Source organism: Pantherophis guttatus, chromosome 2 (assembly GCF_059756535.1).
Source record: "Pantherophis guttatus breed Tessera chromosome 2, ASM5975653v1, whole genome shotgun sequence".
NCBI classification, from domain to species: Eukaryota; Metazoa; Chordata; class Lepidosauria; order Squamata; family Colubridae; genus Pantherophis; species Pantherophis guttatus.
In genome coordinates, this window is record NC_142064.1 from 133,832,852 (window position 1) to 133,860,119 (window position 27,268).

General features: G+C 40.0%; 1 protein-coding gene across 3 annotated transcripts; it reads right to left on the reverse strand.

The window, feature by feature from the left end:
- Window positions 1-27,053, reverse strand: SP1 (Sp1 transcription factor). 3 transcript variants are annotated; one of them, XM_034412172.3, is made up of 6 exons: window positions 26,573-27,053; window positions 23,887-23,975; window positions 21,720-23,139; window positions 2,399-2,567; window positions 1,944-2,143; window positions 1-797 (listed from the first exon to the last, which is right to left on the reverse strand). In XM_034412172.3, the coding sequence occupies exons 1-6, from the start codon at window positions 26,577-26,579 to the stop codon at window positions 478-480; spliced, it is 2,205 nt and encodes a 734-aa protein (XP_034268063.2). In that variant the 5' UTR covers window positions 26,580-27,053; the 3' UTR covers window positions 1-477. The 3 variants fall into 3 exon arrangements, with proteins under 3 accessions (XP_034268063.2, XP_034268062.2, XP_087742900.1); XM_034412171.3 differs by lacking the exon at window positions 26,573-27,053 and adding an exon at window positions 26,223-26,399; XM_087886774.1 differs by lacking the exon at window positions 26,573-27,053 and adding an exon at window positions 26,137-26,374.
- Between the last annotated feature and the right edge of the window lie 215 nt (window positions 27,054-27,268).

Here is a 27,268-nt window from a genome sequence, read left to right on the forward strand (position 1 = left end):
TTAAGGCATCTGAACTACAACCAAAGACTTTGGTTGCAGCACTTTTTAATCTCTTTCATCCAAAAGAACATATTTTATAATTTTATATAATTACAATAATAATAACAATAATAATATAGATTTTTTTTCTGCTAAAAAGTATTTCAATGATCATATACATTTAGAACCAAGGCATGATGGCATTGGGGTACCTAATAAAGGTGAAGAGACCTAATGGGGGAGGGGAAGAAAAAGCAAAAACAAAAATTAATCAATCAGTTCTGTGCCATCCCCATTTCCCAAGTATTCACTCTAGGCATCACTAGGCTGACCTATACAGCAAGCAGACCTTATTCTGCATACAATATTCCTGGGAGACAGAAATGGTATCTGAAAGCTAGATATGGCAGCTGAGTCCCCATCTTCTTTCACTTCTGTAATGAAAAGCATCTCTTGCACCTTGAGAATCCACACGTTTATACAAGATCAGACAGACCCTCAGAATCCATTGCCACTGATGTTGATCGACTGGAGATCAGCCACTTGCATGACATTGATGCCACTGCTTGCCAGGCGCGCGATGCCTTCTGGGCAGATGGCTTCCATGGCCACCATATTGGTTGCAATGAGGGCCGAAGGTGCTGCTCCACTGGGGTTCTCGGCAGAAGCATTCGCATCCATGGCGACTGCGGAGACGTCCATAGCCATGCTGTTAGGTGCACCTGCCTTCTTGTTTTGGTGGGTCTTGATGTGCTTAGAAAGATGGTCGCTCCTCATGAAGCGTTTGGGACACTCGGGACAGGCAAATTTTTTCTCTCCTGAAGGAAGAAAACAATCGTGAAGCCATTTACTCATTTCATTCTTAAAACATAGCAGTCCAACGTCTTCCCATTAGCAACTGTGTCCTGTTGTGGTTTCTTTTTGGAGAGTAAATTTCCTCAGACATCAATCTTATGCCACCCAAATATACCACTGCCTATGCCTATAATCACTTGTTTTTCCCCATTCTATGAAGACATTTCAACTTTGCTACCTTCAACAAATATTAGACATCCAAATAGGTTTTTGCAAAGTAGGCCTCTAAAACTGACACATTTTAAATGCCATATCCTTATATGGGTTTTTTTATTTTATTTATTTAGTCATTAAATTTATAATGTTGCCCATCTCACACTGCAAAATGACTCTGGGTGGCTTACAATAAAAGTCATAAATATTACAATATAAATAATAGTATATACAAAATTAGAAACCAATTCTTAGATTTCAGTTTGAAAAAGGTCCAGTTTTATTACTGATTACTGGCAATTTTTTACTCAACTGAATGTTCCCACATGTTGGGCATTATTTATGCCCTGATTCTCATTTTTCAATTCAAGGCTCATTTACAAGCCCTTAAAGCAGAAAGCAAATTAAATAATATTTATTTCTGTTTGATAATCACACATATATGTTTGCCAGCTGTGTTATTTTGTTTACTTTCTATTTAGTACTTTTAAATTTGCCGTTTTATATTCATTTACAATTACAGTGAGTTGTTTTTGAGTAACGCAAATACATTCCGGAAACATTATTTTCAAAGCACTTTCTGTCTCCACATCTCCACTGCATTTTTATAGCGATGTAATTTCATTTTTAAAACTTTGAAGGCAAGGAGGTATTTGTTTCAAAGTACCACTGCAATTTTTTTTAAAGCAGCAATGCTGCTTATAATAGCTGTAACTGTAGACAAGTCTTGACCCATGATATAAAAACTACAAAGTGCTAAGGAACACTTTTACATGCAGTAAACCAGGAAGGGATGTGTCATACGCTTTACTTAAATGTTCAAATTTATTCTGAATAACTGAGAGGTTGCTTGACTGATATAGCTGTGTTAACAAAGAAGACCCCAACACAAAACTCTTTTGAAACCTCTCCTTCACCTCAACTTTCACACAGCACTTGTTGCTCTTTGCACTTACCAGTGTGTGTTCGCTTGTGTCGTTGTAGCTCATCACTGCGTGTGAAACGCTTGCCACAATACGTCCATGAGCAAACAAATGGCCGTTCACCAGTATGCCATCGAAGGTGAGCTCGCAGGTGAGATGTCTTCCCATACACTTTCCCACAGCCTGGGATGTGGCAGATGTGCTGCTTCTTTTTGCCAGGGTCCCCGGAGCCTCTGAAAACGATGACATATGTAAGAGTTAATCAGATAAACTGGTTTGTTTACCATTTGTTTTGCCCCATGGCCAAAAAAAAAAAAAGAGCTACAGTCGCATAGCCAGATCTAAGCACCCTGGATCTGGCCCTCGAGCCTTGAGTTTGACACCCCTGCACTAAACCAAGAGTCTATGATAATCCCTTCCTTTATTTATTGACCTTTGCATCAGAATCCACTCAAAATTTGCAGCCCGTTTTCCTTGCACAAACTTACCTGCCATCGTTGTCTTTGCAATAAGGGCAAGTGCAGGCTTCTCTGCGCATTCTTCGGACTTGCTGTGGCTGGGCATCCGGACTGGCGTCCCCTTCTTCTAGAGTGGTTCCATCATCAGCCAGCCCGTCTCCAGCTGTACCATGGAGGCTAAGGTGGGTATTATGATCACCTGTAGAAGAAACTGGGATTTTTACCATCTCAAAAAGCCAAAAGATCATCTTTTACCAAATCAGTGAATTTTAAGCACATATATAATTTCACTACCTGAAAGTCAAAATAAAGAATGAATATATCCAAACACAAGAGTATAATCAACTATATTATCATTTGTACAGAAGTTGTTCTAAATGTTATTCCCAGTTTTCCTTTCTCTTCCTTTCTGTCTTTTTTTCCTAGTTTGTTTTACATATTAGCTTTTAAAAGTATGTCTTAAAATTATCTGGATGATACATTTACAAGCAGGCAAAAGAAAAGAACACAGCCATACTTTGGGGCAAATGCTTGTGTATAATTGTTTTAATTAAATTATTTTCAGTGTCTAGTCATGTATGAAATTAGGATTCTTAGCATATTGACACACAGACTGCATCCTGATGCCATCATCAGCCTTGTGCATACCTCAGGCTTGCATGCTTCATTCTTGCCTTTGCACTTCAAATTTTTGAGTAAGCACGACTCAGTATAACAATAATACAATAAAATTATAAAACTCAGTCTAAACACTGTAAGAAGCTACTTGGATAAAAAGTGAAATGTTTCAAACCAAAAGGAAAAGATGTCCAGTTGCCATGACTCAACTTCCAGGCTACTCTGTGTAATATTTAAACATAAAATTTGAGAAAGGGAAATAGGCATCTTAACTCTGTTGAAATAAGGAACTTACTTATTTATCAAATTTAGAACCACACATCTTACTGTCCAAGTGAGTCTGGGCAGTTTACAGACACAAAGTTCATAAATCATGCTTTGAAACGGGCCTATTCACAAACTAACCAGCTTTTAAATTAACCACACTTCCTCAGACTTGAATGGCATTATGAACTAAAATTAATATTCCAAAACTTCTCACAACTAGACATGATGGGGATTTCTACAACCCTAATAGTTGTACAGAGCTGCTGGGGTATAACCAAGGAGTAGAATCTCTTCTTTGACTTCCAGAGGAAATGGGGAACTTGCAAAATGCTGGGCTTAACAAAGATTTGGGTCTAAACAAAGATTTAATGCAGAATAATGCAGCAATACTTCTCCTAAGAAAGAGATCCAGAGGACTTTTTGGAGCCTGCTAGCTGGCTAATTATGGTGATTTCAGAAAGGATATAAGCTTGAGAAACCATCTGTTAACTTCTGCACCACATTCTCTCTTCTTCCTTCCTGAAAACTAATATCCAGTTACAAAAACCTTAGAAATTATAGCTCAGTGCTGATGAGTTTTCCACTACAAGATATAAAACACTTCTTAAAGGGAGGTGAGCTCAGGAAGCATGGCAAGCTCTGAAGCCTATCAATTTTTCTTCCCATTTTATTGGCCTAGGCTCAGGCAGTCATCTAATTGCGTTTTCTATAACTCCCACCTCACCTTCCCAAATTAGTTCATTCTCCTACAAGTTTCATTGTTTGGTTATTTTCTTGCATGGGGAAAAAAACCTGGCACATACTGTTACAGATGTAAAAACCCAGCAATCTTGTGTTGTTGTTTTTTTTGAGGAAATTAGCATATGGCAAGTACATTTCAATTGAGCCAAGGTTTATGAACCGTCTTCAAGAGTGCTTCATAGCTCTGGCATTGAGTTTCTATTTAAAAGAAAACATTGTCCTTAAAGCCAATGCTGGCATGAAGATTGCAACACATATTCCATGCATGCCAGTGCTCCAAGTACCAGATAAACACAGAATATTCTTTAACAGGTGAGGGATTCACAGAAGATGTTGGTGACAAGGAACTAAAGACTATACTCCCTGTAAGCCTTGATCCCACATAAGTGTTCTTATAAAGCCTTTTATACTGTTGACAATATCTCACATAATTTATTTAGAGTAACATCCACACAGGAAAGGCTAACCTATGGTGATGCTCATTGCAGAAGAGATGGCCAAGGTGTGATTTAAATTGATGACTTTACTGGTACTTTTTGTTGCCATACTAAACCAGCATTTAGTATGACAGGAAAACTCCAAATCACAACCTCCTTCCTCTGGTATCCTTTAGAATTAATTAATAAAATTACTCATATATGCTGTTACCCAATGCTCTGGTAACATGTACAAGTACAAAAATGTGATTGGACACATGTTCCTGGTAATGTACATGCCAACTGATTGATATAATCATAAACAGAAATAAATATTTTCCCCCATAAAAGTGAATGAGGCAAACGGGGGCAATCCAAAGAAAATAATTCTTCCCAACTCTGTAGATTTAAATATATTTTTTCACTTTCTTTTGTGAACACCAGAAACTGTATGGATTAATTGTGGAAATCTTCCAGAATATTTCCAAACAATTGAAAATAAAAGTCTTTAAAAGCTTTACAGTCAAACTGTTTGACCAGGTGGCTCAGTGGCTAAGACACTGAGCTTGTTGATCAGAAAGGTCGGCAGTTCGAATCCCTAGTACAGGTCTCCTGCGTGAGCAGGGGATTGGACTAGATGACCTCCAAGGTCCCTTCCAACTCTTGTTACTGTTACTGTTTGCCTCAAGGAGAGAGGGAACATACAGTACCTGCACTCCCCATCTCTTCCTAAAGGGGAATTTAAGACAAATCAAAAGCTTATCCCATTGTAAAGAAATAATTTTTGCTTCATTGCAGCTGAGTAATAAACTTTGCCTTCTTGATAACAACTATGAACTTTGTATCAACAATTTAAATAAGGAAGTCCTGATGTTAAACAAGCACTACAACTATAAAATTCAAACATGCATGAATTGTAAAGTACTGTAAAATTTCAATGTTTATTTTAGTGATTTGGGTCTCCACTGTCCTGTTTAGATTTAATTATCATGTTCACAGATGCTCAAGTTTCACCTTTCTGGCTCCTCAATTTTAATTTGAGACAAAAGAGACCAAATGTAAACACAAACTAAAGATGCAATTATGGACCGAAGAAAGGGAAATATTACTGAAGTCCCACACATCCAAAATGCTTAATCTTGGTTCTAAACAAGCCAACCATTCTCCAAGAAACCAAATGTAACCAAAAGCAATAGTCTACTTCACACAGCGACATTATACAACTTTGAATGCCTTCACATGGGATGGAGATTCCAATATGGCCCCAAATCAATCTCCAAACGAATTTCACTTCTTTTCCCAAATAGTAGAAAAAAATGGAAATAAAACAATGGACCGGATTATATTACTTCAAATGGGAACTGCGGCAATCTTCTGAATGTTTGTTATGTTTAAAGAAAGCTAGAAGAACAGATTGATGTGGTGAGAAAATACACCGTGCTTTTTATTTACTGCTGGTTTTAGCCAACTGATCAAGAAGCTAAATCCTAACAAGGTTTGCTGCGTGGACCTGGTTTGTAACCAAAATGGCTAGGAGGGCCTCTGCACAGTTCTATCTTGTGTCCCAGTTGTGCCTTTCCTAGATTAGAAGGCCCTGCTCACTATCACTATGCCTCTTGTTTGAACTACAGCAATGCCCTCCAACTTTGGCTATCCACGAGGATTGCTGAAAAACTTCAGCTGATCCAGAAGGCAGAACTTAATTGTTCTGCATAAACTGCTGCTTTGATAGCTGCACTGGTTTGCTTGCAGGTGTATTATCACGTCCTCTGAAGCTTCTCAATGAAACAAAATGTTAAAAAGTTATGTGATATTTATGTAGCTACTTAGCGAGCACATCAAAATTAATGTAACCGAAATATCTTTACAATTCCGCAAGGCATGTCACAACTTTTGAGCATCCCTAACGTTTCAAAATTCAAAGTTGAAAAATTTGACACGCCAGGCTAAAAAGGCGAGCATTAACCTGAAGAGCCAGAAGGCAAAACAAACGCTTCAGACAGCTTTCGAAGATAATAAGCTTGAGCAGGTGGGACCTGATTCAGATAATGAGAGGATAGATTCTGGCAGGGCACCTAACCCAAGAATATACCACTGGAGCAAAGGTAAACAGCACACCTGCCTATGCCAGCACCTGTGGTTATATAAGAACAGTCTTGGGGCCCTTATACATCTCTAACTCTGGACCCATGTTCCTCTCACTCTTGGCCCTTGCCTTGCACTCAGAACCTCACTTTGATACTGATTGATTGATTGATTGATTGGTTTGATTTATATGCCACCCTTCTCCGGAAACTCAGGGCGCCTTACAATGCGTTAAGCAATAGCCTTCATACTTTTGTATATACCTGCTTAGTAGGGCTTTCACCCCCCCCCCCAAAGCGGTGTTCTTTTTTATACAAAGTCAGCTTATTGCGTCCACAATCTGGGTCCTCATTTTACCTACCTCGAAAGGATGGAAGGCTGAGTCAACCTTGAGCCTGGTGAGATTTGAACTTGCAGTAATTGCAGGCAGCTGATGCTACTTAATACCACTTTAGTCTGCTGTGCCACCAAGGCTCCTTATATTCAGACTAGCTAGTATAATTCTCTGGTGCCAAGACCTTCGGCTATCATGGATAATGCTTGCAGCTCTATGTCTACCTTTATCCTGCTATCACCAGGTGCAGGATTGGGTGCAACTAAAGTTGCAATTAAAGTTCAACATGGCTTGAGACCCAGGTAATCTCTAACACTGTGAAGAAAAGGCTCCCTTGGGGTTCCTATCTCTACAGAAAGGCATTTCCAATAGGCCTTGTCAGTCCCTGCCCCCCTTTCCTGGAATAGCATTTCTCTGGAGATCACATTGGGGCCAATTTTCTTGGCATGGTGAAATACCTGTCTTTTTTAGTGAGCCTTTAAGTTATTATGTGTTGAAATTGCTCCTCCTGCAGAGGGAACATTTATTTAGGCCAGGCCAGGGGTCTGCAACCTTGAAACACAAAGAGCCATTTAGACCCGTTTACCACAGAAAAGAAAACACTGAGAGCCACAAAACCTGGGTAGGCATAGCCAACTCAATGCCACTCCCACTCAGACACATGACCTGCCCTAGCCACGCCTACCCGGGTTTTGTGTCTCTGTTTTCTGTGGGAAATGGGTCTCTCGCTCTCTCCTGTTTTTTCTTTCTCCTCTCCCTCTCCCTTCCTTCCTTCCTTCTCTTTCTCTCCCCTTCTCTCCCTTTCTCCCCCTCCAGCTCATTTCTCTCTCCCTTCTCTCTCATTTGTTTCTTTTTCCTCTCTCATTCTCTCCCTCCATATTTTCTCATTTCTCTTTTTCTCCCCTTTTCTCTCTTTCATCTCTCCCCCCCCCCCCCGTGTGTCTCTGTGTGTGTGTGTGCTCCCTTTTGAACAATTTCCAAAAAGAGATGAGGGTTAGGAGTTTTTTTTCCCTGATGTTCTTTCTTCTTTGGGTGCTTTTTACCATATGATTTAAATCAAGAGTCATTTCAGGTTCCCAGATAAACGAAGCTCTCTGGTCCCACTGCTGTAGCTTGCCGCCTCCATGGCCTGGCCTTGCCCAGCACACTTAAATTTAGCGGGCTTCACAATGGGGGACATCGCTTCCTCCTCCTGGAACCCATTACGACACGGAGAATCAGTCGCAGCTGGGTCGGGTGTGTCTCGGAGTGGAGATAATGTCACTTGTCTCCCCAAGCGACCGAGGTGCAGCACCAAGAAGTGCCAGAAGACGCACCCGTGAGATGAGAGGCAAGTACAGGGGCGCTTCCCTCCCGCTCTGAAATATGGAGCAAGTCTCCATCCCCGCTATTGCCCTTACCTTCTCAGGCCACGCGAGGAGTGACTGGGAGGAGGGCAAGGGGCGGAGCCATCCAGCTGACAGGGAGCCACAGCAGCAGGACAAAAGGGCCTAATGCAGCTCAGGAGCCACACGTTGCCGACACCCAATTCAGGCTGTTCCCTCCAGTCTTGGGGATATTTCTTTAGATATTTTAAACTTCTTTAGATATTTTAATCTGCAGGTATTTTAATATTTGTGCTATTCTCTGAGGAGCTCAGAGAAGGCAAACGAATGAATTCTAATAATAAATACATGAATTGTCTATATAAAAGGAGTAAGGTCTTTGGCTAAAACCATTAACTAAGCAAATCAATTCTATGGCATGTCACTTGCATGCTTTGTTCAGTTTAATAGCACTGCTCACTTGCAGCATTCATTGCAGGTCGTGGAAAAGGGAAATAGAGGACAATTATATAGTGTGATTTTGACAAATTCAACTAGTCAGCAGGGAGGGGGATGCAACCTCCACCCATTAGGATGAACATGGCACTATCTGTGAAAGTGCAAAACTTGTCATGCAGATTCATGTTCATCATATGAAATACAAGCAGATCTGAAGCAGTCCTCAAATGGCTTGCTCAAATTCCCATCTGTTCAGTTGTTTGCTTAAATACCTACATGCTATCAATTTTTCTTTGAAAGGAGTGGCAGTAGGTGCTCTGCCACTGAGTCATCTTTGTTTTCAAACAGAACAAATATGGTTGACTTGGTACAGGAAGGCAATCTTTTGATTTAGTTACTGAGCATTTTACCTATGTGAAGGGCTACGTTCAGTTTTCAAGTTATGTATTATGATATAGCTCAAGCACAGATCTTTTGTTGTTTCTTTACAGTAAGTTTATCTTAAAAACTTGTTTACCTTTAATATCCTTGTAGATAGTTGAGATATTACTAAGAAGTAACCTATATTGCTAACACCAGGGTTAAAAAAAAACTATGGTAGCTGCAATCTTAGGATTCCTTTTACTATCAAGTTGCACTTCTATTTTTTAAAAGATTCAAACTATGAACTGTGTTATCTATGTAAACCACAACATAACTTGTTCCCATTTCTAATTTGTTATACAAATGAAAATAAGGAATGTTTTTCACCTCTTATTTGCCATTATTATAATTAAACTAAAACATGTCATACAAGTTCTTTGACCAAACGTTATGTTATTTTCTTTTTTTTTTAACATCTGTACTTCTAAGCAATAAATCGTTTCACTGTTGTCAGGTTGAAAATCTGGCTAATCAACTAAAGCAAAGAGCCTAATCATGGCAGAATTTATTCTTATTAGAAGCTGCTCAGCCCTGAGCTAACTTCAGTGCATTCATCAATCAATCATTTCAAACCAATTAGTCTGAGCATTCAGGACTCGTCTGCCTTATTTCTTTGGGCATTTCAATTGGACTTTTTTTCCCCCAAAGACAATATAGTAACTCAGTTACCATTTTCCTCTTAACAGTCAGTGACACTTTCTGCTATAAAATCCCAGGGTTTTTTCCCTTTATTACTACTGAAGCAAGGACAGGTTGCATCCCATTTCAAGCCAATGTTGAAGCATGATGACTCCTTCATTCATTTGCTTTCAGATAGCAACATTGATAACAACTAGGTCAGTTAAAATCTACCTGTCTGATCATTACAAATCCCTGACAAACCTAATTTTGCACATTTTATAAACCATTATAAAAAACAGGAAGCAACTAAAGGCAGTCTTTACATACAACAGACGTTCTGGTCTCAATTGTGGTTTTATGTCAAAGACTACCTTTAGTTGCTTCCTGCTTTTTTTTATGGTTGATAAACTGTGCAACTGTGTTATAAACTGTGTTTAACACGATTAAGTGACACACGCCTGATTTTGGGTTTTTTGGAACAACTGTTAAAGAGACTCACTGAAGTTGTATATTTCTATACCGCCTTTCTCCCGTAGGACTCAAGGCGGTGTACAGTCAAGAAAAATATAGATAAGAGATAGTTAAGAGATTCACATGGCCATTAAGTGAATCCGACTTCCCCTACCGATTTTGCTTGTCAGAAACTGGTTGGGAAGTTTGCAAATGGTGATCATATGATTGCAGGGTGCTGCAACAGTCACAAATACATGCCAATTGCCAGGCACCTGAATTTTGATTATGTTTCCTTGGGGATGCTGTGACAGTCATAAGTGTGAGGGCCAGCTGTAAGCTACTCCCCCCCCCCTTCTAACTTTGGTCACTAATGAATCTATGGTTTATCATTTCTCCTAATTGCCACACTGCTATATCACTGAGAGAGGTTTGGGGCCATTAATGTGCCAGTGAGGCCAGCGTATGAATTACTGACTGGTTATCTGGCCTGCAGCCAATTAAAATGCATTGGAATGGAGGTGGAAAATAGCAATAGCACTTAAGACTTATATACCGCTTCTCAGTGCTTTTACAGCCCTCTAAGCGGTTTACAAAGTCAGCCAACAATGTGGGTCTTCATTTTACCCACCTCGGAAGGATGGAAGGCTGAGTCAACCTTAAGCCTGGTGAGATTTGAACTGCCAAATTGCAGGCAGCTGGCAGTCAGCAGAAGTAGCCTGCAGTACTGCATTCTAACCACTGTGCCACCTCGGCACTTCAATGAGTGCACCCTTGTAGAACAGAATGAAAATTGTATTTCAATTGAGAAAGATCACGTTAAAAAACAGCCAGGAAAAGTGACAGAGGCTGGATAACCCAAACATTGAATTAAGTTCAGTTCTTTATTTCTTTCTCAGATCTTTTGTACATTAAGGATGAAAACAAGGAATTTCAATATATGCCAATCAAAGCAGTATGATAACATAGGGCAGTTATTATCTGAGACGCCTTAATCAACACTCATCAATAAGCTGAATGACAAATCTATTTTATTCATACACTCCTCCTGCTGGGAGTAGTTTACTTCAAGTTTAAAGTATGGCTAAATCAATATAAAAAATTGATCCTGTTAAGTGCTAATATTTAGTAGAACTGGGCAGGCTTACAAAATGATTCAGAAATACCTCTACTATTCATTAAAGGTTCACACCTTTGGTTACACTTCTGTGCAAGCCTGGGGGAAAAAACACCCTACTTTAATTAATCAAATCTTTAAAATAGCAGATATTGATTGCAAACTCTTAAAGCTACACTTCCCCCAGGCTTATACAGAAAATAAGTCTTTTAATAAATAGAGGAGAATCCTAGGCTGATGGTGAAGCTCTTCTTCTAAATTGTTTCCAAATCATGAAGAGTCCCCTAATATTTAACAAGCTGGGAATAAAAATCCAATCTAACGCTAATACTTTTAATACTGAACACATTAGAAAAATTCTGTACTCAATTAATTTTTTAAATAACTGTTTTTGTGCAATGATTAATAGAGAGGGGGGGCGGAAACCATTCACAACCCAAAAGTATCAACTACTAGGATGTGCAGCAGTGTGGATTTGAAAGTAAAAAAGCTGAATTGGAGCAGTCTGGTAGAAACACCCCGTCTGCAACATCTTCAATCTACAAAGCCTTTTCCCCAGGATTAGGGGCTTGCCCTCCACCACAGTTGCACAATGTGGGAAATTGTTTGGCTTCAGGAGCTCCAGTGGCCTTTTCTGCCTTCAAATCTGAAATGTTACACAGCTCTATTATTGAGGCCATTTGCACCCATAAGTAAAATTACTAGTCATCTCAATTCTAAGCCATCCCCTTTCATAGAACTTGCTTACAAGACAAGAATCCCAAACAGTGGTTACATCTGGGCATTCAAAAGATGCCTACTAAACCTTTGTCAGGAGCATTCCGAAAAATGGGTTCCAGAATGGGTAAGGCCAACCACAAAACATCATATACCACAGGCAAAGTCAGTACTGGGACAGACATACCATGTTTTCCCGAAAATAAGACCGTCTTATATTTTTTTGAACCCTGAAATAAGCACTTGGCCTTATTGCCATGCGCTCAAAAGCCTGATTGGGCTTATTATCTGGGGATGTCTTATTTTGGGGGAAACAGGGTACACACACACAATTTTACTCAAGTTTTTTAAAAATAAAATAAAATAAAGACAATACAAAAAGAAAAGTAAGAGGTGAAAAAACGGCAAAGCAAGAAAAAAAAAAGGACAAGGTTTCTGGTCTTCTTAACAACAGCTATACTTTATATTTTACCTTAACAATATAATATATTGTTACAATATAATTTTCTTCTCTCCATAGTCTACTCTACAGCCTTTCTAATTATCAAACGCATAAATCACAAGGCTTTTTTCTCCTTTTTTTTTTTCCAACAAAAAGTCCACAAGGGGTTTCCAGTCACTAATAAATGTAGTTATTAGATGCAAATCATTTTTAAAGACTAACATTGTGGTTTAGGTATGGTACAGAAGTACAGAAATACAGATTATGCTCGAGGTGGAAGCTTTACTCGCTTTCCAGTAATATGATTTGTATTTAAAAATCATTCAAAAACATTTGAACAGACAGAGAGCTTGGTGAGTGCCAAGAATCATGCATACTGTTGTGCTGTGGTGCCAAGATACAGGCTATCCTCTCAGGACAGCCCTTCATTTTTACCACTGAAGGTGGTAAAAGGGATGTTATAGGAGCATTGCTACAGCCCTAAATATTTAGAGGTCACTCTAGACAGGGCCCTAACATACAAGCAGCACTGTACCATCACTAAACTGGAAGTCAGTGAACAAAATAACATCCTCAGGAAATTAATGAGTTCTACCTGGGGTGCCAAACAATAGTTCTGGCTCTTTGCTATTCGGCAGAATACGGCTGCCTAGTCTGGTATAAATCAGCACACACTGGGAAAGAAGCTAGCAAATTATTATCTGATGCCTTAAATCTACCCCATTAGATAAGATCTACCACCTATCAGCATTGCCCTACCTGCTGTTCACAGAGAAGCAGCAGCCTACAGAGAGAGGTTTGAAACATACATGTTTCAACATACATCTAGGCAACACCCTCTCTACGGCCTACAACCAGTGCATCGGAGATTAAAATCCAGGAAAAACTTCCTTAGGTTGACGGAAGACTTCGAAGAATTTAAAAGCATAGAGTGGCCCTATGGAAAGTAACGAAGAATAAACAAACAATTGTTACCACATAGAACTTGGTGTAAATATCAGTAAAGGGGGGATTATGGAGGGGCACAATAGCCTCATGTTTAGTGTGTATATTGACAAGGAAACACAAAGATCAGCATTTTCTAATTTGTTGTTCTCTTGATATGCTGATCTACAGCTCAAATCATTCTAAACCAGTATGACTAGGGAACTATAGGAATTCTAGTTCAACAGACCCTAAGGACAATCCAGTTCAAGAAAAACTATAATGGATGCAAATGCAGGCAAAAAAACCACATCCCACAAAACAACACTATTTGTTTTCTTTTCCTTTAGCCAAAGTGATAGCTTGCAGCTTTTTCTCAGTCTTTTCCAGAAAATCTAGACTAACAACATTATTAGGAGACATAATTGTATCTATTAGAGAAACACTTAATTGTACCCAAGGTACACATTCAAATGCCACCATAGCTTTCAAAACCAAGCTTCAACATTAAAGGAATCAAACATCCAAATACAAACATTAAATATGCAAAAACAGTGTGGCTTTGGCTAAGTGTTTTTGCTAGGAGCTTAATAATACAACTTCTGCTGAACATCAGACTGAATATTTGTACAAAGAACTGAAAGAACAAAGCTAGGAGCTTAGACTAGCTCCATACACAAATACTGTATGTACCCTTAATTCTTTTTAAAAGCTCTTTACAGTATCAATCAAGCATCTTGTGCATTAAGGGGGGCAGGAACCCAGCAGCTCACCAAAAAGTAAAAGAAGAAAACTGAAAACTACAATGTCAGCCCTTCAACATACCTGTATTTGCAGGTTAAATATTTTTCAAAACAAGACTGCGCAACTGAATTACTACAAATTGCAGTGCTAGAATGAATCATCAAGGGGAGTCCTAATCCTTTGCATTGCTAGACACATAAGGTATGCAGAAGTTGTGTATTTCAATATTTATTCCACTGAGCAAGAGAGTTTTTAAATAAATTATATAGACATAAGTCGATGGTAAGAGGCAAGTACAGAACATTTATGGTTCCCCTATTTATGGTCTCCCTGCCCATATTTTAACTGTCATAAAATTTAAGTACTATGAATCACATATAACCTAAAAACTAATTTAGTATGAAATTATCTAGTAACATGCATTTAATCCAGGGTGGATAAAAATCAATGATTTTTTTAAAAAAATAAAAAAAATCAGATTTTTTTGATTTAAATCGGATTTTTTTGATTTTTATTGAATTTATTTTAATAAAAAACTTGGGGTAAAAATCTATCGTAAGATAGTTTTCTATTTAAGATACATAAATAATTTAGTTTATTCAGCATGAAATGGAGCTTAGTTATGTAGCATGAGGCTGTATATTCTGCAACACTGGGACTATCGGTGAGTCAACAGTGGGTCAAAGGAGTAGCAGAGATGACAGTTGCTCTTTAAAAATTATGATTTAAATCAAGTTGATTTAAATCAAGCCTTTTTACTAGTGATTTAAATTATGATTTAAATTGTGATTTAAATCAACTCGATTTAAATCAAATCCACCCTGATTTAATCTCTATATTTACTCATAATATATGCAATATTGCAACAAAGTCTTGAATGTGCATATCTCTCTGTCCTACCAATGTCTCTTTCCTAACAATTAAAACGGACAAAAGGCAAGAAAATACCAATCCATGTAAAACTTCTTCCAGCTGTATCATTAAATCAGGGTGTATCAGCACATGGTAGCTCTTTAAACTCTTAAGCTTTTAAAAGTAAGTGAATGACCAACCAAACTGAAAATGAGATTCCAGTTAAGTAACTGGAAACAGATGTAAATTGGGACAAAAAAATCCTAACTTCACACATATGCTGATTGGGGCCTGCACCATAACTTAGTAAGTACAGGAAAGTTTAAATGCCTTCCATTTGGAGAAAACCAGAAGTTTAAATATCTTCCATTAGGAAAAAATACTAGTAAATTGTGAAATTCTTTAGCTTAGAAAAAAGGTAACTACCATAGTTGTTGTTAGTTGTGAAGTCGTGTCTGACCCATCGCGATCCCAGGCCTCCAGGCCTTCCTGTCCTCTACCATCCCCTGGAGTCCATTTAAGCTCACACCAACTGCTTCAGTGACTCCATCCAGCCACCTCATTCTCTGCCGTCCCCTTCTTCTTTTGCCCTCAATCGTTCCCAGCATTCAGCTCTTCTCCAGTGAGTCCTTCCTTCTCATTAGGTGGCCAAAGGATTTGAATTTCATCTTCAGGATCTGGCCTTCTAAAGAGCAGTCAGGGTTGATCTCCTCTAGGACTGACCGGTTTGATCGCCTTGCAGTCCAAGGGACTTCAAGGAGTCTTCTCCAGCACCATAGTTCAAAGGCCTCAATTCTTTAGCACCCTTCTTTATTAATGTGTATAAAAATCATGACTACTATGGAAAAGGTAGACAGGAAGAATACTTTCTTTTTCAAAATATTAGAACCAGAAGTCATTCAATGCAGGAGTTTTAGAATAGACAAAATGCTTCTTTAAAGTATGACTAGTTGTGAAATTTATTACCACAAACATTTATTATGTACTTATTATAAAAGCTACTATCCTACTTTTATACAGGACAGCATAGCTAATGCTCCCATCCCTTATCTGTTCCCACAACAACAGCCCTGTGAGATATGTGGGCTGAAGCAGTGCAACTGACCCAAAGTTACTAAGTGAGCTAAGTGTTGCTGAAATAGACAAGAACAAAGGTCTCCAGCCACTCCTAGGCCCCTGCCATTTTTACACAAGTATATTTTATATATTTGACACGTGTTCAAGGGAACTGGATTTGTATATGCATATTGTATGTGTTTTATGCTTGTTTTATAATATAGTAGAAGGAAATTTATCCAAGAATATTTGAACTTGGATAGAAATTAAAGTTGAACCTTAATCCCATTCGGCACCCAAAGTTACATTCCTTGTTTTTTTATGTGAAGGAAGGTTGTAGTTGGCAAGGTAATTGTAGTTGGCACTGTGCCAGATTTTCCATATTAGTAGGGTCTGGATTTTCCATCATTTGCTAGGTTTCCATTAGAGAAGGGTTGTGTATGTATTTAAAACTGTCTTTAATGTATTTTAGTTATATGCATTATAGTTTTGTTTCCCAACTCAGTATTGTAGGAAATCTAATTGTAGATTTTCTTGTCAAGCCTGTCAGAAGTGTCTTCAGGAACTGAGAGAAATGGATTTAAGGATTACAGGTTACAAGTACCTATATTAACTAAAGAACACAGATACATGGTAAAGAGAAATGTTTGAACTCTCCCCAATTATTCCAAGGTAACTGGAATTATGTGCCACCACATAATTTTTACCCTCCCCCCAGAAAATAACAGATCCTGAGGGTTTAGGGAAGTGAGGGTATAATGATTAAATCAGTTAGTACTATAAACATGCCTGATCATTTCTTAATTTTATTAAATTTTGGAACACAGAAGAGATACTGCTACCTTCAATGGAAATTAGAGAAGGGATATTTAAATGAACCATTAGAAGTTGCTCTAATGTGCAAATTTGGGCCATGTGGCAAGTTACAAACCCAAAATATAACATATATATATGCCTGGTCTTTAGTTTGCCTTATAGGCTTAAATATAGAAAGCAAAGTTCAAGGCTGCATGAAGGCAAATGCTAAAGGATACAGAAGACTTTGAAAATATTTTTGAAAAATAACACAACTTTTATATTTTTAAACAGTAAGTTTCTAGACCTTGTGATAAGATTTTTGAAATCTTTGCTTTTAATTGTGCTTTTCTCTTATTCTTGATCTGCTAGTAAATAAAACTTTAATTTTAAATATAACTTTAAGCCTAGCAAATAGGGTCTAGAGAATTTCACTTCTCATTAAGAAACTGGATTGCTTCAACCCCCAAATGAAAGTTTTTTTAAAAAAATAACAAATAAGTAATGTAGTCATTTTGCTTTTAACCTTAACTTGAAAACCTGATACTAGTGCTGTGAAAAAAAATCAGAGTATTCATTAATCCAAAACTATTAATGAGGAAGTCTATCAACAGCTTTGTCAAGAGATTTCAAAAACAAAAACCACTTTGATAAATAGCATACCACAAAACACAATTCTTCAAAAAATAATATAAGGAAACAGTAACTTAAGTCAGGCAATATTTAACCATCAACTCTAAAGTTCTCAAGTGCAGTTGGAGAACATAATGTTTAAGTATCCTCCAAAATGAATGCAAAGTAGGAATTAAAACAAACAAAACAGGCTTTCCAAACATAATTATTTTCATGGTCTTTTATCAAATCTCTTTCAAAAAACAGCACCAGGTTTTAAGTGCCAAGAGCTAGTTTTAGAGAACAAATGACACAAATCTATTGCATTGTTCTTAATCTTCAATGTGGAATCTTTGCAACATAAGTATACTTTCTACTCACAAATACAGATAGTCCTCAACCTACGACTACAATTGAGCCCAAAATTGCTGTTGCTAAGTGAGACAATTGTTAAGTGAGTTTTGCCTCATTTTACGACCTTTCTTGCCATAGTTGTTAAATGAATCACCACAGTTTTGAGCGAGTAACAGGATTGTGAATTGAACCTGGCTTCCCCATTGACTTTGCTTATCAGAAGGTTGCAAAAGGGGATCACACGACCCCAAGGACGCAGCAACCATCATAAATGTGAGTCTGTTACCCAGTTGCCAAATTTTTGAATTTTGTTCACATGACTATGGGGATGCTGCCATGGTCGTGTGAAAAACAGTGGTAAGTCCATTTTTTTAGTGCCGTTGTAACTTTGAATGGTCACTAATGAACTGTTGTAAGTCGAGGACTACTTGTAGTTATTTTAAAGGGTAAATCTTTACAGTACTCTGAATGTTAAAGACATTTAAAAAATAAGTTCATAGCTGTCCTACATTTGCCCCATGTTTTAATTATCTATTTAAAATTATGCATACCCTCCATTGCTAAATTAAAACTTGTCATAATCAGTGCATAATCAGTGATCATCAGCATTAATACTAGTACCAGTTATAGAATTATGAGTGGTCTTTAAGGAGAAAAACTGCAGGAACTAGGCCGAAAACATAAACATTTAGAGAAATGCACACACTTTTCAAACTGAGCACTGCACTTGGCCCCATCAATCACTCTCTCCAAAATCGATAGGCCCATAATAAAATGAGTGAGATCAAACATTACTGAAATAAAGTTAACGTGATTAAATTTACTGAATATATGGGGAGTAGTGTGTGTATGTGTTGTGTGCCCTAAAGTCAGTGTTGTTTCCTAGCAACTGACTGAACTTGCTGTGGTTTTCTTGGCAAGGCTTTTCTGAAATGATTTGCCATTGCCTACTTCCTAGGGCTGAGTGGGGGACTGGCCCAAGATCACTCAGCTTTTTTTGACCCAGCTGGTTTCTTGGTTTGTAGTCTAATGTTACAAACTACTACTGATGTTACAGATGACTATTGCACCAAACTGGCTTTTCTACAAAGAGTAACTCACATTTAAAAAAAAAAAAAAATGGTGGCAACTTCTACAGGCACATTGAGGCTTCGGCCAAGCCTTTGTGGATGGTGTAGCTGTGACTGGGAAACCTTTCACTTCAGAAAACCTTACAAGCCAACACCTTCCGGTTTCCAACTCTAATTAAAGTTTTATAAACAATAGAAGGCTGAGAATATTTTTTTCCTTCATTTTAAAAATTCTATTTGTAGAATTCACCATAAATAAGCCACTGGATTCCAAAACTGTAATGTTTGATGCATAACGCAAAAATTCATAACTGAAGCTCACAATATAACACCTGTAATATAATGCAAGCTCCCTGAACCTCATATTCTCAATATAGATTGGATCTCTCATAAATCTTATCCAGGCTAATAGGTTTGGGAAACTGCTATAAAGCAAGCAAGTAAAAGAATGAATGACAATATTCATTCACAGAAGCAACAGAACTAGTAGCCACATCCATGCAATTTGTCCAAATAAGGGAAAAAAGTACACTGCAATGAAAAAATCCAAAATTCTATACGCAATGAAAATGAGAAGCCCCCTATAACTTTACATTTGCTTAATTGTGTGAATATTTAACTATCTGCTTAATAAATATCAAATATTCTAATCAATAATAAAAATTAAATAAATATCTTCCTGCCCACACCCCTTTTTGCTTTGAAAGGCAACTTTATTCTGTTCTCATCCATGCAAAGTCTGCAGTATAGTGGAGGGGTGCCTAGTCTTTCAACCACCCTATTTCAAACATTTTCAGGACAAAAGTTTGACCTTCTGAAAACACCACACAATGATTTAAAAGCACATTCTGTACTACTTTCATGGGTCAGTAATTCCTTAGCATTAAGAGATGTTTCCAGCCATTAGAGGTTTAATCTTATTTTAATTCTCTAGCATCAGCTTGAGTTCTAATTCAGCATCATAGAATAAAAACTTAGGATGTCCAAAACTGTCCATCCAGAAATTATCCTGAGATCAATGGCTCTTTTGACTCAATGTGCATGTATTATTCCCCTACCTCATTTAAACTGTTTCTTGCATTTTCTTATCTTTTTTCCCCACTTTGTGTGTGCGATCCTCAAATCACAAGAGTTTACTTGTAAATATTTACTCTTCCACCCACAGAATTATTGAATAATTAGGGAATCATCAATGCATAAATCATTTCAAATGAATTCTGGAAACTATGGACTCAATGATCTCTACTGGTTTAATCATCTTGTGTTACACTATGCCCATGATGGCGAACCTATGGCAGGTGTGCCAGAGGTGGCATGCAGCGCCCTCTCTGATGGCACGCGAGCTGTTGCCCCAATTCAGCTCCGCCGCGTGCATCCCGCCAGCCAGCAGGTCTTCAAGTCTCTGCTGTGCATGTGCGTGGCGGGGAGCCACGGTCGCCTGTGTGGGGCCGTGCATGCACATTGCATTTTGGGGGTTTGGAAGTGCATGCTTTCGGCACTCGATCCAGAAAAGGTTATCCATCACTGCACTATGCAATCATAAAGACCTGAAGGAAAAAAAGGCCTCATATGATTAACATTTTGCAGAGCCAATCACTTGGCATATGGGAGAACACAACGCCATAATATATTTTACACACTTTGTTCTTCATTCAATCTTCTTTACTCTGATGACCCTGGGGTTATGATTTTGACTCCAAGGGATTTGCCAGGTAGGGATTCTGAAAATTGTTAATTCCAATACATTTGGAAGGTAACTAATTAAGAAAGGCTACAGCAGATCCTAGAGGACCTGTTTTTTCAATTTCTCGCATCCACCATTCACTCAATCCTTTCTCAAATATTCACATATGACATGCAAATGTATAGAAGCTGCTGCCTTATGGCCTTATTCCATATAGCTGAATGTGTGTCACAATGTTACAGCCTTAAAATTCCTTCCATATATTTTATCCAACTAGGAAGGTGGATGACAGTTAGTCTAGCAGATGCCAATCTAGCCCTCTATGCAGGTTACTACATTCACTACCGAATGAATTTTGAGGCTCCACACATAAATTGGGGATTGGCCACACAGTGCACATGGTTGCCATAACATACTACATGTGGTTTCTCCATCAAATTATATTGATAGGATCCTAAACGTGTTATGAGCATGTTTAAACATTTTCTTTGAAGTGGCAAAAATCTCAAGGTAAGTCCAAATAAGGAAACCCCGAGGTAAGCAAAGTGGGAACATTGCCACATTGCCACAAGCATGTGGTTCAAAATGGTTCTGGGATCTATTAGATTTTCTATATACAGTACTGTACCTAATAATGCTAGATGACTAACTCTTCACATAGCGATAAATAGAGCATAGAGATAGTCAGTTGCCATTCATAGTGTGAATGACCATCTAAATCCAACTTGAACATTATTTCTCAGTAAAAAAAAAAATTCAGCACAGCAAAGAAACATATAGTGTTGTAACTGATCATTCTTGGCAGAATTTTCTTTTAAAAATACAGCAAATATTACAGGAGATGTATCTCTTCACCACACTTTTAAAAGTTCTGAAGGCAGCCCTCTTTAACTTTTGACAGACTCATGTAACCTTAAAATAATTTTTTTTTAAAAAAAAGTTATTTCTTGATGTGAAAAAGTTAAGAATTAGAAATGCAGTTTTTTTAGCTTGTTTCTTCATGTCCAACCTTCAGTACACTTGTTCTTTATGTCCCAATTTATTCCTTCAGTAAAGAAAACTTGGTTTAAATAACAATTTAAAATAATGTACATGGAAATCAACAACATGCACTATGACAGGGATGTCAAACTCCCAGCCCATGGGCCGGATGCTTCATGCGCTGGCCATGCCCACGCCCGGTTTAGTGAAGGGGAAAAAATGTCCCGATATATCACGTGATGCCGCAAGTTTGACACCCCTGCATTATGAGAACCTCCTACTTACCAGTGGCATTGGCTATGGTGAGAGGGAGCCCTTGCAGCTGATGAACTTGGATGCCAGATCCCAGGGCCCCAAGGTTGATGGTCTGAAGGCCCGGTACAGAGGATAGCTGAGCGGCATTTACAGTGACCGTGCCACTGGGTAGAGAGGCAGAAGCTATTGGGGTGAGTGTTGTGCTGGTGCTCCCCGTCTGCCCCAGGGACACCCCCTGCACGGGAGCCAAAGCGATTGTCTGAGCTTGCGGATTCTGGACCTGAAGATTTTGAAGTTGAATAGTTTGCCAGCTGACTTGTCCATTTGGCCCTACGGTGGGCGTTCGAATAAAGATTGGACCAGTGTTGGGGAGTGCCTGGATCTGCAGGTTCTGCAGCGCATCTTGAGAAGCAAAGGTCTGGCTGCTTTGTCCTCCTTGAACAAGTTGAGGCTGCACTAGGATCTGCTGGTGGTGGTGGTTTTGATCAATATCTTTCTGTTGTCCTTGTTGGACCGCAACTTGCACAGCATCGGCATTCTGACTGCTGTTTGTCCTCTGTGGCGTCTGCACCTGAACATTTGTTCCCACACTGCCACCAGTAGAAAAATTCATGATGCCCAAATTACTGGTGGTGGTAGTGGTACTGTAGTTGTTAGCATTGGTGAAAAAACAGGCAGTACTGGCTTGAGTCGCAGCCACGCTGGAGGAACTGATTGACGTGACAGAAACTGGCTGAGAGCTATTCTCTGGAGAGCTAGAACTGCTTAGAGTAACTGACTGAGAGGTGGGGGCCAAACTGGCAGCAATGCTGTTGACAGGCAATAAGGTGATATTGCCGTTCAAAGCCAGTGGGACGTTAGTGACATACTGGGTTTGCCCTGAGAGAGCATTTACTCCCTGAATGGGGACAGCCTGCTGCAAAAGATTTGGCATGGCAGCCAAGATATTGCCTGTGCCAGATCTGTTTGTAATGAGCTGCTGGTTAGTTCCTGGAATTATCTGCAGTTGGCCAGAAGCATCTTGCTGGACACTAACTTGAGTGGGAGCAGTGGTGAACTGCAACTGTTGACCATCCACAGTTTGAAACTGGGGAATCACCTGATACTGAATATTCGGCAACATTCCTGATAAGCCCGTCAGAACTTGTTGGTTCTGCATATTTGAGGTGGCAGCAACCACATACTGCCCAGTGGTGGCAGCTCGGTTTTTGGATGATGAATCGTTGTCTTCATTGCCATTATTCCCCAGATCTTTGGGAGAATCAGAAGTTCCAGAAGCAGTGGAAATTATTTGCCAGCCATTTGCATTTTGGGAGATTTGAGTTGCAGAAGCAAGATCCAGTTCACTTGAGCCTCCCTGTTGCCCCTGTAAACCATCAGAGTTGTCATTGGGAGATTCAATCCTGCTGCATGTGGCTGCTAGCAGGGCCAGAGGAGAAGGCTGGGACTCCTATCAGGAAATAAAGAGCAAGACAGGAGTCAAGTATCTGGCCATCCCAAATGACACTATAAAACAACAGCAATTGGGAAGGAGCACAAGAAGGAAGCCAATTAATAGATGATTTGCCAATCTCCTAAAGCAGTGACTGTACACACTGGTCTAACCAACGTAAGACATCAACAACCAACATCTAATAAAATAAACACACCTCCTCACTCAGGTTAGACTATTTTACTCAGAAATATTCACTTTGAACTTGGATTAAACAATTTTACACTCCAACAATCTTTCATGAGGAAGTAGAAATTCCAACATCACAGAAATACTAATAACATTTTGACGAATCTTTAACCTCCAGACGTTGTGAATACTTCCGACACTTGAAATTTTTAAGAAGGGACTGGACAACCATTTGTCTGAAGCAGTATAGTCTCCTGCCTGAGCATGGGGTTGGACTAGAATACCTCCAAGTCCCTTCCAACTCTGTTAATCTGTTAACCTAACCTGTCTTAAATTTACTCATCCCCTAACTCAAGAACTGTTCAGATTATCATCACTTTTTCAACTGTGATTTTAAATATAGAGGATTGCAAAAATACTGAAGTTTTTTTAAAACTGCAAAAATGAGCAATCACCCCTTTTCAAACAAAAAGAGAATATTCCATCACTACATATATTAAAAACCAAAGGTATCTTTCTACTGCAAATTGAGAACTCCCCCCCCCCAACCCATCTCTCCTTAGAAGTCTTTCTTACCTGGGCCTCACAGTTTCCTCCATCATTACTGCAGCCTTCATCCACCTTCTCAGTCTTGATAACAACCATGTCTTCTGAAATATCATGATCTGCATGGAAATTAGAGAATAAAAAAGAAAAAAGAATAAATAAGAGTTAAATAAATTATATAAAGTATGTAGTTCTTTCAAGAGGAAGCAGAAGGGCACACACCTTATTTAAAAATGTATCATTAGCATTAGATCCTATGTAGCATACAGGTAGTTCTTGACTTACAACAGATCACTTAGTGACCATTCAAAGTTACAATGGCACTGAAAAAAGTGACAACCATTTTTCACACTTATGACCATTGCAGTATCCCCATGGTCATGTGATTTACATTCGAATGCTTGAAAACTGACTCACATTTATGACAGTTGCAGTGTCCCAGGGTCATGTGATTACCTATTGCAACCTTCTGACAAATAAAGTCAATGGGGAAGTCGGTTTCACCTAACAACCATGTTACTAATTGAACTTCAGTGATTCACTTAACAAATGTGGCAAGAAAAGTCGTAAAATGGGGCTCACTTAACAAATTTGTCACTTAGCAACATACATCTTGGGCTCAGTTGTGGTCGTAAATTGAGGACTAACTGTATTGGGCAGCAAGAGATCTCCAGCATTTTTTATTTAAAAATACAGATTTAAAAATTAAGGTCTTCAGCAGACGCTAAATAAAGTGGCACACTCAACACAAAGTAAAGCATTGTGACTCTAGTGTAATCCAGTGAGCAATTAAAATGTAACTACAAAAATCCTGTACTCACATTTTTAATAAACAGTAAACAGCCTAAGCATCTTACATGACTGCTTAAAGAATGAGAAAGGATATGATATATTACTTCCCAATCTCTTTGAATAAAGGTACAACAAATGACTATGATTAAAATTTAAAGAGCAACTCTGCATTAGCATCACGCACTGTTCATCAACAAGGAAAATAAAATGGGGCAAAGTGATGAAGAATTGTCGTTAAGACCCCGAATAAAAATATCCAAAGAGGGGCTCTTATGACCAAATCAGATTTTGCTATTAATTGCTGCAGTACACCTTCACAAACATCCATAAAAAGAAAACATCCCAGGAGAAGGTCGGAATCAAAATTGCTAGGCGGATATCGGTATTGCGTCATATTTACAAGCCTTCTCCCTCACCGCCTTGGCCACTTCCTCATGCCGATGATGCAGAAACCAACCGGATTTCAAGCCTCGGAAACTCACATTAAATAAATACCAGAGATCTGTTTATTACTTTTTTTTTTTTTTGGCAACGTCTCCTAACAAGAGTCTTAAGGCGGCTAGACATCTTTAAAAAAAAAACCTCTGTCATGAAAATCCTCGTTTTCTCTTAAGTGTTGCTATTATTATTATTATTATTTTAAAAAAAAAACCCAAAACAGCTGCACTTTGGCAGCCCTCTTCATCATAAACTCTCATTCTCTGCAGGGCAGAGCAGGGCAAGGCCTACGAGGGGGGCTCTCTGGGTAAAAAGGCAGTTGCCTCTCTGTGACGGCTGGGAGGAAAAAAGGGGAAGTAGTTGCATGAGTCACTCCCAAAGGGGCGTAGGAGTATGCAAACTTCTGACTTGCAGCTGGTTCAATACGGAATTCTGCACCCAAGTGTACACAAAGCAAAGCCAGTGCCAAACCTTAACGATCCCAGACTTTTAAAAATTCCTCGTCCAGCGAAGGGCTTTATTTTTTTTTTTAAGTAGCTCGGCATCTCACACGCCAATGTTAATAATAATTAAAACACACACACACAGGACGCCTCTCCCTTTGCATGGGAATCTTGAGAGAGAAGGGAGAAAAGTAGGCCTAGCTAAGTCTTTTGGAGTTGGCCCTGCGGGTTTTGCATTTCTTTTTCTTCTTTTCTTTCCAATCCCCCCCCCCTTTTTTTCCCCTTTCTTTCTCTCTCTCTCTTTCTCCCAAGAGCAGAAGCAAAGGGTGGATTTCTTCATATTTTGGGCACGCTACCAAACAAGGCCTTATCGTTTCTCAGAAGTGCCTCCGGCCTTCCTGGGAAGCCAACACAAGGCCTCTCCGGAACTGCAAGTTTGGCCCTCCCCTCCCCTCCCCTCCCCCCCTTCCACTTTGCACATGGCCCGAAGCCCTCTCTCCTCTCTCCCTTCGGCTTCGAAGCAAGGATCCAAGGGTGGGTGGGTGGGGGAAATGGGATAGTGGACTATGGGGAGGGGGGACGACGACGGGACACACCATATACATACACAGAGAGGCTTTTTAACGTTTCCCCTGCTACTTTCTCTCCTCCTCCCTCCTCCTCCTCCGGCCTCGCCTGCGTTTCCCTCCCAACCTCGGGCAGCAGCACCGGAGAGAGGTAGACGGAGGATCCATCCGGCTCCGCCGCTTCTTTCCAGCGGAGAAATTCCAGCCCCCACCTGGTCCCGCCCGATCCTCCTCCTCCCTGAGGCAGCGCTGCCCTCCCTTCCCATGGCCGCTTCCTCCACCCTCCATCGCAAGCCCCGCTCCCCTCCTCGGGGCCCCTCCCCCAAAAGGCTTCCCCTACCACGGCTTCCCCTCCCCAGAATCGTTACCCCTCCCCCGTTCGGATCTCCCCCCCGCCCGGGGGGCTGGGCTGGGCGGGGCGGGAAAAAGAGAAAGAAGGCGGCGCCCCCCGCCCGGCCACGATGGTCCCTTCCTTACCGCTCATGTTGGCTGACGGGGAAGGCTAACCTAAGTGGTGCCGGAGGGGTGGGCGGGGCGGGGGCAGCGAAGTCGGTGACGAGGCAACCTAACCCCACCGGTGACCGCCAAAGGGTTGGCGAAGGGAGGGAGCTGCGCCGACACGGCCCAAGCCCAAGGGCACGCCTCCCGCCGCTCTGCCCAATCACAAAGCCTGAAGGAAGCTCCGGAAGGCGGTACTAGCGGTGAATGACGTGTCCTCCGACTATTCAAGCAAAGCAAGGCGGGGCTTGGAGCGGGAATGGTGATGGTGGTGGTAGTGTGGGGGGGTGGGGAGGGAAGAAAATTGAAACAGATTACGAAGAGCTCGGTGGTGGCACCCCTTCCAGGAAACGCCTCTCAGCGAGGCTCCGCCCCATGGAGAGAGGTGGGGCTTCGACCGAGCGTTCGAGTAACACGGGCGAGGAAAGGACGAAGAGGCGGGAGTTAACTGACGTCGCGGCCTGCCAATCGGCTGTCGCGCGAAGTTTCGGAAGCTTCGCGCGTATGATGAAATCGTACCGCTTGACTCGTGACCGACCTGCTTGTAACCCAATCGGAGCTCGAGAAGGCCGCGCGAGGTTTTCATGAAAAGGAAAAGAAGGCGGAGACAGGGCAGGAAATGACACGCGCAGCGCCTACGGAGAGCCAAGTTGAGGGAAAAGAAGCCTTTCGGAG